This window comes from Octodon degus, unplaced genomic scaffold (assembly GCF_000260255.1).
Source record: "Octodon degus isolate 3935 unplaced genomic scaffold, OctDeg1.0 scaffold00039, whole genome shotgun sequence".
Lineage (NCBI taxonomy): Eukaryota > Metazoa > Chordata > Mammalia > Rodentia > Octodontidae > Octodon > Octodon degus.
Window position 1 is genome coordinate 905863 of NW_004524615.1, and position 14620 is coordinate 920482.

General features: G+C 57.4%; 1 protein-coding gene across 6 annotated transcripts in view; it reads right to left on the reverse strand.

Annotated features, from left to right (window-relative positions):
* Atp11a (ATPase phospholipid transporting 11A) overlaps positions 1–14620 on the reverse strand; it is a 76024-nt gene that overhangs the window by 44660 nt on the left and 16744 nt on the right. For all 6 annotated transcript variants that reach the window (XM_023715217.1, XM_023715214.1, XM_023715216.1 and 3 more), the window contains exon 2: positions 3143–3265. In XM_023715217.1, coding sequence (XP_023570985.1) covers positions 3143–3265 — 123 coding nt within the window. The remainder of the gene's footprint in view (positions 1–3142; positions 3266–14620) is intronic.

Here is a 14620-nt window from a genome sequence, read left to right on the forward strand (position 1 = left end):
CACACACTGCCCCTGCACACACACTGTCCCTGCACACACACTGCCCTTGCACACACACTGCCCCTGCACACACACTGTCCCTGCACACACACAGTCTCTGCACACAGGACCAGTCTGAAAAGCTCTACTTTCAGTCCTTCATTTGAACCCGTGCTATTGCAGGACCAATCAGAAGATGCCTTTTTCAACCCTTCATTTGCATAAGTGCACGGCCAATCAAAAGACGCCCTTCCTGATCCTTCATTTACATACAGCGGGACCTGCTCTTCCAGGACGCCTGGATGCCTGCGAGCGGACAGCTCAGGTTCTGGGTACAAGGGACCCCTCTCCCTCATCCCGGGCGCTGGGGCCTGTTCGCCGCTGCCTCTCACCCCGCGGAGCGTACTTCTTTCCCACCTCGGTAAACGTGCGTCTGGTGGATGCCTCTGTGCATCCTGTCCACGCCTTTGCTGGCGATGCCCGAAGCCAGGAGAGAGGTCCCCCAGACTCTCCAGAAGTGGCTCACAGCCCAAGCGTGGGGCCCAGGGCCCGGCCCTCCGAAAGGAAGCTGGGACTCCAGCCGACCCCTTGGCCCACAAGGCGGATCTGGGGCAGGAACCAACCTCGAGGCCCTGCAGCAAGGCCACACTCCCCACGCTTCAGATCTCAGCTGGGTCTGCAGCTGTTCCGCTCGCAGCAAGGGAACCGGATGCGTGGGTGGCGAGTACTTCTGAAGAGCCTGGAGTGCAGCCCCTGCCCGCCCTGGCTCAGGGCCCCGGCTACTGGGCTACTGTTTCCCCGAAACAGCCCCAGCCCCAGGCGCACACATGACTGCTCTGAAAATACGCCAGAGACCAGATGCTGAACCATCTGGGCGGTTGGCACCCACGCGGGCTCAGACCCATCTTTCCTTGTGACCAGGGCAGGCAGCAAGAGGAGGGCAGCGCCCAGGCCGCAGGCTCAGGCGCAGCGTGGCCGAGGGCACCGACCCCCTCCCAGCCCTGGACGCTGCTCCTCAATCTGCTCACAGATGCTGGGAGAGGGTGACTCATAGTGCTCAAGGTACCAGGTGGAGTCATGGACACTCATGCGGGTCCACACCCAGCAGGGGGGGTGTGGAGACCCTCCCCCAAACCAGAGGCACGGAGTGGCCGTGTAGATGAAGCCTGCCCTTAATAGGTCTGCCACAGGATCCACATAAGCTGTGAGCCGAAGCGCAGCTCTGCGTGGGGTGGCGAGCAGCAGGGCTCCCAGCCACGCGGGGCTGTGCCAGGCAGGACCTGCCTCTTCCACTGCATGCTGGGGAATTTCACAGTGCTTGGTCGGCCTCCAAGTAGAGGCACTGCTGGCCACCCCGCTGGCTTCTAGGCCTCGCTGTCCAGGGCAGCACCTCCTTCCTGGCAGTATCCTCCGAAACTGCACCTTTCTTGGGTGGCTGTCAGATCAAGGGCAAACTGCCCCCACTAGGAACCACAGTCAGGAGGCACGTAACGTGGTGTGTGCATGGAGCTGGCCCAAGCTCGGCAGGGCTGCCTCGCCCGCCGCCGCCCTCTGGCAATGACCGAATTCCACTCGTTCTCACTACAACGCTTCCTCACCTGAAGGGGCCCCAGGGTAGCTCTGCAGCTCCTCTCTGACCCCACATGGGATTCCCTTCTAGAGAAACCCTTCCTGAGGCTCCTGCCCAAAGGTTTGCAAAGGGGCAGGTCAGGGCTGTCCTGGCAGGTAGCAGGAAAATTTGAAAACAAAAGCGAAGAAGCAAAATCTCTCCAGGCAGGTTTCTCCTCCCCAACCGTAGCCATAGCTGACGGCTTCGGCTCTCAGTCAGGGGCTTCCGTGGCTGCGCCTGTGGCCTGCGGAGCTCACTGTGACTTCCAGGCTGAGCAGGAAGAGCCCGTGGCAGGGACCGCCGAGGCCCAGCTCTGCCTGGTGGGAGAAGCTGGCCCTGGGTAAGCACAGAGTGATAAGGCTGCTCCCACAGGTCAGGCAGGGCAACCTTGCCATTGGTGCCCGTTTCAGGCTCTACAGCAACTGTCCAACAGACCGCCCACGCTGCCCAACGCGTGCCTGACAGCATGCGGCCCACCCTCCTGCTGTACAGTGCAGCCTTTAAGAATGGACTGGGGCCAGGGATGTAGCTCAGCGGCACAGAGCCTGCCTGGCAGGCTTAAGGTCCTGAGTTTAAGGCACAGCACCAAGAAAAAAAAGAACAAGTGAGCAGCCACTGGGCTGGGTCTCCCACACACAGAAATCTCCCAAGGGCCGAGGGCAAGACGGACACAGGCACCGCACCCTACAGACCTCGCTGGGGCGGGTTCCTCTTCTGTTTCTCAAGTCTGTAGACACAGGGGTGCTTATTCAGCTAGGATTTTTGATCCTGAGCATTTTATTTGTCCATTTTTTTTCTGGTTATTAAAGTCAGTTTTAACAGAGCTTTCCTGCTGTCAAACATGGACACAAGTGGGCCTTGCTGGTGGTTGTAAAGGACTCAGCAGCCCCACCACGGGCCTACACAGGAGGTGCCTGGGCGTGAGGTCGGGGCCTACCAGCAGTTCTGCTATTGGGCTGCACCCCACATCCCTGTCGAGCTAAGCTGGCACCCAGGCTGCAGCAGCAGACCCTGCTCGGGCTTGAATACCCCAGGCCTGGTACCCAGGGGTGCCCCTGCCCCACCCTGCCTGAATCTGGCCACTGATTTCTCACCCACTGCAGTCCTGACCTCCTGGCTGCTCCTGCTCATGGGAACAAGTCCCTGCCCTTCCCACGCCTCAGACTGGTCACTGCTGATCCCTGTGCCCATGCACCCGCTGCGTGGGGCTGCTTGCCCCGGGCACAGGGCCTCAGTGGCAGCTGACGTGGCTCGCATGTCACACACAAGGAGCCTGGACTGGCCTGCACACTCAGCCAACATAGCAGGAGAGACAGGTGTCCCAGACTTCAGCTCTGGCCTCCGCCTAGGATGCAACGTCAATGGAGGCAAAGTCTGTGTGGGACAGGGGCAAGGTGAGGAGCGGGTGGGAGATAGAGCACCGTGGCCTCTGTGGCTACCTGCAGGGACCCTGTGCCTCTTGGGAGGGCCGAGCCCACCAAGGCTTCCTTTGGCAAGCAGGGGCCACTGCAGACCCCACAGGCCACGTGGACGGGGGGGGGGGGGCGAGGCTACCTTGGAGGAGACGATCCTGTTGTCGGGGTATCTCTGTGGAATGTAGGCCTCAGCGCCGAGTGGGGGCTCCTTGTGTCCCACGTAGATAGTGCGGCTGTCCACCCAGTCCTCCTCCCCAGCACACTGTGGACAGAAACAGGGTTATGTCAGCCAGAGCCCCTGCCACTGCTCCCTCTGTGGCCCGCTCAGACAGATAATGACCTGTCCCGCTGCAGGACATATGCCTCCCAGGTCCCTGTGTCCCCACCGCACAGGCCTGTGCTCTGCTCACTGGCCGCACCCCCAGGGATACTGGGGTGGGGGGCATCTGTGTCGTGGAAACAGCACACTTCCGGCTCATCAGAAGAAGAGCTGGGCAGGTGGATGGAGGCTCCCGAAGGAGGGGCAATGATGGCTTGGCAGAAGGAAGGGAGAAAACCTTGGCTCAAGATACCCACATCCCTCCACCAAGCTGGCACCTGAGCGCAGCATGGCTCCTCTGGGAGGGGGGACCGGGCCCCACTGCATCCCAGACTCAAATACATCATCCTGCGTGGAGGACACAGCTCTGTGCAAGGGACCTGCACAAGCACTTGTCCAGCTGGGCTGGGCACCAAAAGCCACCTCGAGCCCTGCCCAACATTCCACTAATGCTGGAGCCCCAAGGTCTGTCACAGTGGGGAGAAAAGTGAGTGGGTCTAAGGGGACATGGCCCCCGATGCCACCAGGCAGGCAAAACTGGCACCCCAAGTGGTCACCCCAAGGTGCCTCCCCTCCAGGGCTCCTGCCTGCCACCCCCATCCTGTGGTGAGGCTGCCACGCCCGGGATAGGAGCTGCACACGGAGCCCCACAAGCAGAAGTCGGCCATGTCTCCCCATCTCCCTGGACACAACCAGTCGATCCATGCTTTCTCTCAGAGCAGGTTCAGGGCAGCACTGAGGCAGCATGGCACCCTACGGAGCTGCAGTCTGTGTCAGCAGGAAAGCTCCAGACCGAGTAGCTGCAGGGCCTGGGCACCGAGCCTGGCACCGCTGCTGGACCCTGCCCTGTGCAGGTGCTAGGCTCAGGGAGGAGCAGGCTGCAGGGGTGGGGAGAGCGCAGAGAGGGACAGGAGCTTCCCAACAGCAGAGGGCTCCTCAGTGGAGGGTTGCCGGCTGAAGGGCCAGCGGAGTGTCGGTACTGTCCTGGGGAAGGCTGACCACTGAGAACGCAGGTAGGTGCAGGCTCAGGCTAGACAGCCACCACTCACAGGGCCGCCGCAGGGCCCAGGTCACTAAGGGAGAGAAGACGAGGAACTGCAGTCTAAGGGTGGGGGTGGTGTGGGACCAGGCCGCTGTGGGTCTGCACAGTCCACAGCCAGCCTGAGGCCAGGACCTGTCCCGGCCATGGAGACAGACAGAGGCACTGCCTGTCCACTTCCAGGGGCAGCTCCTAGAGGCTATCCCAGCCCTGCATCTTGCTGTCCCTGACTGCACTCCCTGGGGGTCACTAGACTGAGCTGCTGCCTTTAAACAAAACTTGGTCCCATGTCCCTCTGACAGAGAGCAGTGCCTGGGTCGCACAGACACAATTAGCAAAGGAACGTGATCTCTTCCCCACGACTGACCGACAAGGTGCTCGACAGCCAGATCGGTGCCCATGAGGGAGCACAGTGGAGCTGCAGGGTCAGATCCGCTCTGACTCCTGCTTCTGGGCAGCAGCAGCAACGCCAAGATGATACACAGCAGTGAGGGCTCAACCCAGTTGCTGTGGAAACAAGGAAGGCCAGGGAGGAGGGCTTCCAGTCAGAGTGGGAAAAGGACTGGGCAGGCGGGCTTGGGCCACCCTGCCCATCCTCAGTGCAGGTGTGGTCTGGAGGACAGGTGCAGCCAGGAACTAAGCCGTTGAGACTCCTGTTAACAGCCTGTCACATAGGCCCTGTCTCAGTTACTTTGCTCTTGTTCCTGGGACAAATATCCAACAGCCAAAATGAAGGAAGGAAAGGTTTATTTAGCTCACAGTTAACAGATGTTTTCAGTCCATACTTGGATGGCTCCCAGGCAAAATGGCACATGGCAGAGGGCAGCAATTCATAGTGGTGGCAAAGAGCAAGAGCAAATGGGAGGGGCAGCAACAATGATGGCCACAGAGAGCAGTCTGTCTCCCTTAAGCTGCGTTCAGGCTGTCCGCACGACCTCTTCCCCACCGATGACCCCTTCCTCTACCAATGTGTCAGGCTGGGGCAGCACTCACACCCACAACCCCACAGCATCACTCACCCATAATCCCAGCCTTGGGTCATGAATTGATCACAAACCGTAGACCTGTGCCTCAGTGACTGCATGAGGCTTGGGGGGGGGGGACGCACAAACCACAGTATGCCCCAAATGAACTGTTCTACAAAGGTAAGTGTTTTGAATACTAGGATTACATTAAAAAAAAAAACCTATTCACAGAAGTAATTGCAGAAAACTTCCCTAACAGGGAAAAATAATTTGACATACAGTTAAGTGAGGCATACAGAACTCCAATTAGCCATGATAAAAAAAGAAAATCTATAGCAAGGTACATAATGTCAACGATCCTAGAGTTTCAACACAAGAACAGAACATTAAAAGTTGCTAAGAGAAAATTTAAAAAGTCATCTATAAAGGAAAGCCCATCAGAATCAGAGCTCCGTGGCCCAAGAGCCTCCTGCCCTGCAAGCACAAGGACCGGGGTTGGATCATGCCCCGCCAGGCCTGACACTGGCACAGTGGTGCACAGCTATGATCCCAGCGCTAGAGAGGCGGAGACATGAGGGTCACTACAGGTCTAACCCGCATAGCAAGACTCTATACCAAACAAATAAATACATAAAATTAAATTAAAATTTAAAAAAAAAAGAATGAAGGGACATAAAATTAAATTAAAAATAAAAAAAAAATAATGGCGGGCCGGTCAACTAGCTCAGTGGATTAAAGCGCCTGCAAGCAGGTGCAGTGGCCGGGGGTACAATCCCCTGGCCTGAAGTGCCGGCCCCACCCCTAGGGAGCGCTGAGAAGGCAATTGAGACTAGGCGTGGGGATGTGCACCTGTAATCCAGCTCTTGGGAGGCTGTAGACAGGCGGATCACCCTGAACGCCCTGTAGACCCGTCCTATACAACAAGGGAGGGGCTGCAGAGCCCCTCTACTCCACTCCGTGGAGCCTGTGGGCACTCCACAGCATGCTTGCTCTCTGGCCCTGTCTGTCCTGTCTTTCTGCAGACAATGCTGTTATTACAGACAGCTGCCTTAGGTAGTGACAGTCTAGGCAGCCGGGCAGGGACAGACCTCAGGGAGTCACTGCAGGGGTTGAGAACACAGCACCACCTTGGCTAGAGGCGCATTCGCAAACGCCCAGCCTCAAGGTAAAGACGGAATAACCAGGCCAGAGCGACACCCGGGGCACAAGCGGTGGCGGACCACTGGTATCACCCGGCCCCACGAAGTCCAGATACACACCAGCCACCCCGGTGGGTGACCGGGACCCCCGACTCACCCCTTCCAGAAGGTCCTTTCGCTCTTTCCAGGCGCACCTGCTGTGTGACCCGCTTCCCACTGGATCACACTACCAGGGCAGCTGCGCTTGGAGTCCAACCAGCTGATCACAGTTTTGTCCCACTTTGTACTCACTCGTGATTCTGCTCTATAAAACTTCCTCTGAGAAATGGGCTCCTTGGTAACCCCCTCTGGGGTCCCCTCCGGTCTCTCAGCAGCTGTCTTTCCCAACCAACGTTTCCTACTCCAAGCCCCTTGTGTCCCTTAGCGCTCATTCCAGGGAACACGAGCTTGGTGAACCTGGCATCTCTCAGGCTGGGAGTCATACTATTTCCCTTACATCGTCTGGAGGTCCTGCACTACCATGGTACCTTTTATTGACAAAGAGCAGCAGAGAAGCTATGAAATGTGCACACAGTGCACTCTCTAAGGGAAGCCGGCCAAAAACATCTGCTCAGGGGCCTCGTGGCTGGCACTGACAGACAGGCTGCGTGGACGTGCACCCTGGTCACACTGTCGTGCTAGGGTAGCGTGAGCACCCCGAGACTCCTTCCCAGGCCACTTGTCCCTGGCACAGGGCCACGCAGCCTTTCCCCTTCTGACTCTCGGCTCCCCTGTACGTAAATGAGGTGCTGGTGTCAACCCTTCCTCCGCATCAGGGAAACTGTACGCTGTGCGGCTGACACCTGGAGGGTTCTGGACTCCACCTCCTGGGGAGACACCAGAGACTCCCTCTCCCTCCCAGCTGGAGTGACCGTTCTCCTGCAGCACTGGGCCCTCCAGGGTCAGGCCGGGTGGACAGAGCCTGCTGGTTGGACCGGGCCCTGTAGAGGAATCAGATTCATGCTTGTTCTGGGGTTGGCACCTCTGCACAAGCTTCTCTCCACACCACACTCAGCATTTGAGGGGACGAAGGTAGTGGGCCCCACACTGTGGGCCTGGAAACAGCAAGCAAACCCTTGTGTGTGTGAGTGGCGATGCTGGGTGAAGCAGCACAGAACGCAGCCCAAACAGGCACCGCAGAGTGCGGCACATCCCCAAGTGCAGGTACCCGTGGAGGCCCGAGTCCGGCTGTGCAGCACGTGACAGGGGAGAGGTCAGCACTGAGGCCAAGGGGCTCCAGGGCCCGACTCCGTTCCTCCAGGGTCTGACCGCAGGCAGCAAGGACCTGACTCCCACATCTGTGTCCCTCAGGAGGGCTCGCTATCCTAAGGCTTGGGTGCTGGCCCTGCAGAGGCCAAGACAGCTGGGCCCCTGGCAGGACGAGGGGCTGGAGGACCTGGGCAGGCAGCAGGCCTCAGACAGCCAGGGAGGGCACCAAGTCAGGACCTGCCTTCTGTGGCCCCATTCAGCCAGCAGCAGGCAATTTCCTGCCTGGGCCACGACCGGGCCTGGGAGGGCCCAGCACTGCATCGGCCCCCACCTGCACCATGGCTGCCCGCCCTGGCCCTGCATGTGAAGGTGGTGCAGGCCCCTGGCCATGGCCACGCTGGCTGGTGCCCTCTCTGCCACGGAGTCACTCGAGCGTGCACCTGCCGGACCCTGCTGCCCTCCTCACCACAGCAGCCCCAGCCCCCAGCTCAGCTCCTTCCTGATAGGTTTTTTCAGGTGCACAGCACAGCAGAGAAACAGGCAGAAGGAAGAAAGGAAGGGGGCTTTATTTGAGGACAGAGAGAATGGGGAAGGACGAAGAATTCTGTCTGTTGGAACAACGGGAGGCTGAGGCCCTCGTGGCCCTTTGCCAGGGGCGGAGTTGGGAGGGGATGTTTAGATACACCTGAAGAGCTGACGGGGGTCTTCCCTGAGCTGACGGGGGTCTTCCCTGATGCGCGGGAAGAGGCTGAGGTGGAGAGGAAGGGGAGGTGGTCTTGGGAAGACGGGGGAGGTGGTCTTGGGAAGACGGGCTTTTGTTTTAAGAGCTTCAGCCATATTAGATGACCACCATAATGATTTCAGCAGTTTGTACTAGGCCCAGAACCTATCATTCCCATCTTTTGGTAGTTATGAAGGGGCAATGTGTCTCTTAGACGCTTCCTGCTGAACGGGGCGTCGTCTTGGGAGCAACAAAGGTTAACGGGACTGTCCTTCTTGGTTTAATTCTTCCGCCTCTGGGTCCTCAACTTTGCTTCCCTAGCACAGCCACTCTACAAGGCATCAGAAGGTTCCCTGTTAGAGCCCCTTACGCAAGCTACAACAGGCCCTCCTAAGGGCCCCAGCTCTCACTTGACCCAACTCGACTCAGCCTTTTACCCCATACACCACCTCTCAGGGTCACAAGGCAGTAGACATCCTTTCAGGCAGTAGCCTACCTTTCTAAACAACTAAAAGATACAGCTCACAGACAGACTCCATGTCTCCACACACAACAGCAGCCACACTAACATGAGACAGAAGTTCACTTGAAGACAATCTATCACGGTCCACTCACCCATCGCCTTAGTGAGCTCATCACACGGAGGACAATTCCAGCCCTAACTGATAGGTTCTGGCCCTAGTATGAATTGCTAAAATCATGGTGGTCATCGCATAATTCCTCATCCTTCCCCACATTCTCTCCGTGTCCTCAAAGACAATAAAGCCCCTTTCCCTTCTTCCTTCTGCCTGCTTCTCTGCAGTGCCGTGCACCTGACAAAACACCTACCCCTTCCCTCATCGCCCTGGTGTGTGGCCCCCCAGATCCTGAGTCTGTGGCCACACAGGCAGCGCAGGGGCCTTTGTCCACATCACGACACTCCTTGTCATTCGTTGTGGCTCCATATGAAACAGTGGCCGAGGCCACAGTGCAGAGGAAGTCACTCTGGAGCACCGGCTTCTCCTTGCGTGGCTCTTGAACACCCACAAAATCCAGAGCATGCAGAACTTGAACATGTAAAAAGTCCACATTTTCTTTTTTTTTTTTTTTGCGGTACTGGGGATTGAACTCAGGACAATGTGCTTGCCAGGCAGGCACTAAAAAAGCTCATATTTGATAAAGCAACCTCATCCCTAGTAGTGAGTCAGGCAACAGGACACATGCAGCCACGCCATAATTATTTAGAAAAGCACCAGGGACTCCCGCTCAAGGACTCTGCTCGAAGTCGCCATGGGTATGTGGGCTTTGGAGCCACACCTGCAGTGCCACACAGGAACAGGAAGTCATGCGGAGACACACGGGCGGGGACACTGGCGCCGTGTGGTCGGACAAGTCCCTTACCATGTCTGCTCTGGAACCTGGGCTTCCTGTCATCCTCTGTCTCGGCTTCTTTTCTTTAGCCCCCAGTGCTGGGAGTGAACAGGCAAGCGCTGTGCCCCTGGGCTGCACTCAAGCCTTCTGCGTCGCTGCTAAGGGAGGCCACCGGATGCCATATCCACACGAGAGGTGAGCTCCTTCCAAGGCCGTGACCATCTCTGCTGCTGGCCAGGGATGGTGCAGGAGGGATGCACACGATGGTTCCCTTCGTGTCACTGAAGCGGAAGCGACTTAGCACGTTCACCTGCGCTGCCCGGGACACAACGAGCCCACAGCACCGCAGTTCCGGATGGAAGCATGTGTTGGGTGCTCACGGAGCTCGGGCAGGGCCTGAGCACTTCACAGGAGCACCTGCTCAATGCGCACAACGCCGCGATTACTGCTAGGTAGTCGTTATTGCCCTTAATTTCTCCATCTCGTGATTAGGAAACTGAGACACAAAGAGGCCGGGGAAACCTCCCGGGCCTGTGTGCTCTGCTCTGCCCCGGCCGCCCTGGGCCTGGAGAGCGCGGCACACAGCCATCAGAGCGCGACCTCTTGCAGCAGCTCCCGCATGCCCGTGCCTTAGCCACGGCCACCTTTCCTGCTGCGCTGGGTTCTTCAGCAACTAGGCCGGTGACGGCCCAGCCGGGCAGGTGAGCATCTCGCTGGCTCTGCACCATGCAGGACCCAGCCAGTAAGCACAGGAGCTCTGATCCCCAGGCCACACTCACCGTACCTGATCGATGTGTGACCTAAGAAGCGCTGTCAGTGGAGCACAGGGCTGCCCAAGACGTGGCCTGGCAGCTAAAGTCACGCGGCCTCTGCTTTCCCACAATGCACAACCACGACTGGTGGTGTTCAAACCCCTGAATGAAACCAGTGCAGGTGACCCTGAGCGAGGACCCAGGGATGCGGTGGGTGCTCCTCAAGCGCTGCTGCCAGGAGTCCAGCCACAAGAGCAAGCTCTACGCATTCACTCCAAACGCACCTCTTGCCTCCGAGCAGCTCCCCACAAGCAGCACTGTCATCTCCAGACACAGGGATCCCTGCAGGCCCTAGGACAATGCTGAAGTCCTCCTAAGTCGGGACCACTGATGTCCCTGCTGTCGCTGTACCGCCCGAAGGCTGAAGTTCACAGATGCTGGCGGCGCTGCCCCGAGTGCTTTCCTCCCTGCACAGTCCCCCGGTCTCATCCTGCGAGGAGCTGGGAAGCGCGGGCCACAGAGGTGGTTTGGCCCACGCGATGGCAAACACAACACTCAGGGCGGTGGGGAGGCTGAAGTTCATCCCGCAGAGGTCTCTTGTGGGACTGCACTGCCCTGGGGGCTGATGAAGAAGCCCATGTTCAGAGAAGGCTCTGCCCCCTCGGGTTCAGTCCCCGTTGGTGCCCAGGAGGGTGACAGGCTCTATCCCCAGGCCCGTGGAACATCTGCTGACTGCCAGCCGTTCCACTGCCTCGAGCCACCACGGACCCCAGCAGGGCCCCAGCGGCCACACTCCTCCCGCTGGCTGCCCATCTTGCTCTTCCAGCACCGCCACCCACCACCAGAGCGGGCCACCTGCAACACCATTCCTGCTCTGCTTGCCTCAGCCAGGTCCCAGCCTCAGGGACACAGCACCTCCCTTGGGAGGCACCCTCCAGGGCTGCTGTAGACGACTCTGGCACTTCTGTCACCTCTGCTTCCCAGTAATAGCCCCAGGACCATGTGCCAGAGAGGGCCCAGGCCCTTGGCCCAGGAAGACTGAGAACAGAACAGCAGCTGGACCAAGGGCAGAGGACGAGGACGTATGACACGAGAGCCAAGGGACAAACCTCTTCCATATAGTACCTCACAGTACCTCTTTCAATACTAAGATAAAATGTACATACTGGAGGAACGACCCGCTCGGGCCTCCCTCCTGTCCCTCTCTTGGACAGGAGCTTTCTTCCCCCCAGTAAATATATGCTGCTCATAACCTCCGATTGTTCCTAAAATTCATTCTTCGGTTTTAGAGAACACGAACTTGTCCAGCTCAGGTCAGGAGATCATTGTCCCCATATGTCATTTGGAGGTTCCCCGTATCATTTGGAGGTCACCCACCCGCGACCCGTGTTTCTCCCTGTGTCATTTTGGAGGTCTCCACCAAGATCATTCGATGGAGGTACGAGCTTTTCTTTCGTGAATTCTGGACTGGGACTTGCTTCAGTGACAATCTTATATGCTGCAAAAGTTGCAGTGTCTTTGCTCACTGCACATAACTGCTTGCGCGTTGCCTCACACAGTTTGGTCTCATACAGTTTGGTTAAAATTGCCTGCAATTGCTTATGCTTTGTCTTCTACATGGTTTTATGAAAATGTTGGTCAAAATGTTGTTGGTAAATTTAAGTTAAAATATGGAAATGTTTTGAGGTTATGAAATTTCATTAATGGAATGCTTTATGACTGCTGTTTTCTTGTACATCTTGTGTTGGACTGGCTGATGACATGTACTGGTACTCTTTGCTCAATTGTAGATAGTAGCCCTAGAGAGTACAGTTACAAAGCCTCCTAGTGGATTTTATGTAAACTTCTGTAAAATGGGACTTTTAGCCAGCTCAGACTTAGCAAATATACATGCCTGTATATAAAACACGGGACTCCTTTTGCCAGTTAAAATGTACATACTATAAAATTGACATTTTTCTGTCAATCCTGGGGATTTCTTGTGTAGAAGGGCTACACCCCCAGCCCTTTTACATCTCCTGGGTCTCCCTAGGTTGTCCACATGGGGCTTGCACTTGCAACCCTCCTGCCTCAGCCTCCCAGTGGCGGGGTGGGGTGCAGCAGCACACCCAGTGGGAGCTATTCAGGCTGGTCACCCACATCAGGAGTGCACAGAGGCGAATGTGAGCTGCCAGCCTCCTTCTGCTCCAGACGCCGGGCTGCCTCCAGGCACACCTGACTGTGGGTAAGGAGCGGTATGGACTACATGCCCACCAGCACCAAGAACCGCCCGCAGCTCCCTCTCGCTGCGCACTGGCGGAGCAGACTGAGGCCTTCGCCTGCTCTGTTCTGTCCCCCCATGCCATGGCCAGGCACCAACGCAGGCAAAGATCTCCAGGACGCTCCACAGAGGGACAGTCCGGCACACCACTGCGCCAGCCTTGCTCGTGCACAGCAGAGGAACAGACGCCACCCGCCCTAGCCACAAGCTCCACACTCCCCTCAAAGCCCAGCTAGGTGCCTCCACACTTGTCCCCTCAAGCGAGACGACCTGCTGAGCAGTCCTGTGCCCTGCCCAGGCTGTCCCGGAGCCAGGCGAGAACAGGGCTCACTGCTTTCTCCACAGAGGCGTGGTTAGGACAGCACTCACCCAGCGGGACTGCTTCCTCAGGATGGGAAGCAAGGCGTGGGTACACTCGTGGCCCTCTTGCTGCACCTCAGACGCGCTTCACTATTCCCCAGGTACTTCCCACTGTTGCCCTGGGGTTCCCACAAAGACAGCACTTTACCAGCCTCACTTCATGACAAGAAATCTGCAGGAAACCACACAACTCGCCAAAGGCCAGGTGTCTAAGGGACAGTGTTGAATTCAAACACAAGCAGAGAGCAGTGTGGACAGAGGTCCACACTGAGACAACATGCTGCACCCATCGCAGTTACCAGGTGCTCACCACCTCCTACCCCACGGGAACGCAGAGGAGAACAATCGGCATCCCTAATGAAAACTGCTTTCAGGGGGTCAGAGAAATCAGCCCGCAACACAAAGAAAGAACCTCAGCCCAAATGGCTGGAGAGACTACAAAACCACACTTGTGGTATTAAATTTCCCAGTGTCCTTTTATAATTACTTCCCCCTTGAATGAAAAGACTTATTAGACCCAGGTGGACACTTCCTGTTTTTGTTTTTTACTTTGCCACAAAACGAGCTAAATTCCTCCCAGATGTTCACCCATGCTTTCTCTTAAAAGGTCCCTTTACGGTGCACTTAGCTGCACTGGCAACCTCTAGTCCTCCGTGGAAGGACCACAGAAGCCAGGCCCCTTCCCCTCGGCATCCTGCCCACAGTTAGAGGCACACACAGCACAGAGGCATTAGGACAACCGTGCTCACAGGAGCGCTGCTCTGCCAGAGGGCAAAGTCCCCATGTCCCTGTGTGGCCAGGGTGGACCCAGGCTAGGCGAGGGGGTTTGCATGTCACAAAACATGAAGCATCACTGACCAAGAGGCAAGCTCACGTCACTTTCCCCTGGGAAATGCAGTTGACACAAAGGGTGCTACTGAGATGGAGCAGGGGAGAGGAAAAGACGGGGGAGGACCGAAGGATCGGGCACCGCTTCAGGGCTGTGAGCGGCACTCAGAGCTAGTACATGCACTCTCAGCCGGAGCGAGACCCATTTGACAGGCAAGACCACTGATCAGGCCACGGAACCCAATTTCAGGCCAGACTCAGCATCTTAATTTGCAGCTTACAAATAAGGACCAGGTTCCACGAACTCGTGGGATCTGCAGAGCTGAGCCCAGAAACCAAGACGACAGCGGTGGGGACCAGGGCCAGGTTGCTAAGGGGGAGATCCCCGGCTGGGAAGGGTTCACAAGCGCTCAGGGACAGTGGGTGGCAGAGAGAGCCTGCCCACAGCCAGGCGACACACGTAACAGTGCCAAACTGGGTACAGCACCTCATGGAAGAGTATGGACGTTCTGCCACAAGGGAGCCCCTGCATGCCTGGGGTGCTGGACTAGGTGGCCATCGGAAGGGTCATGACACAGCGTCACAAGTAGTAGGATGCCACGTGTCAGAATGCCACACACTGTCCCACAGCAGGGC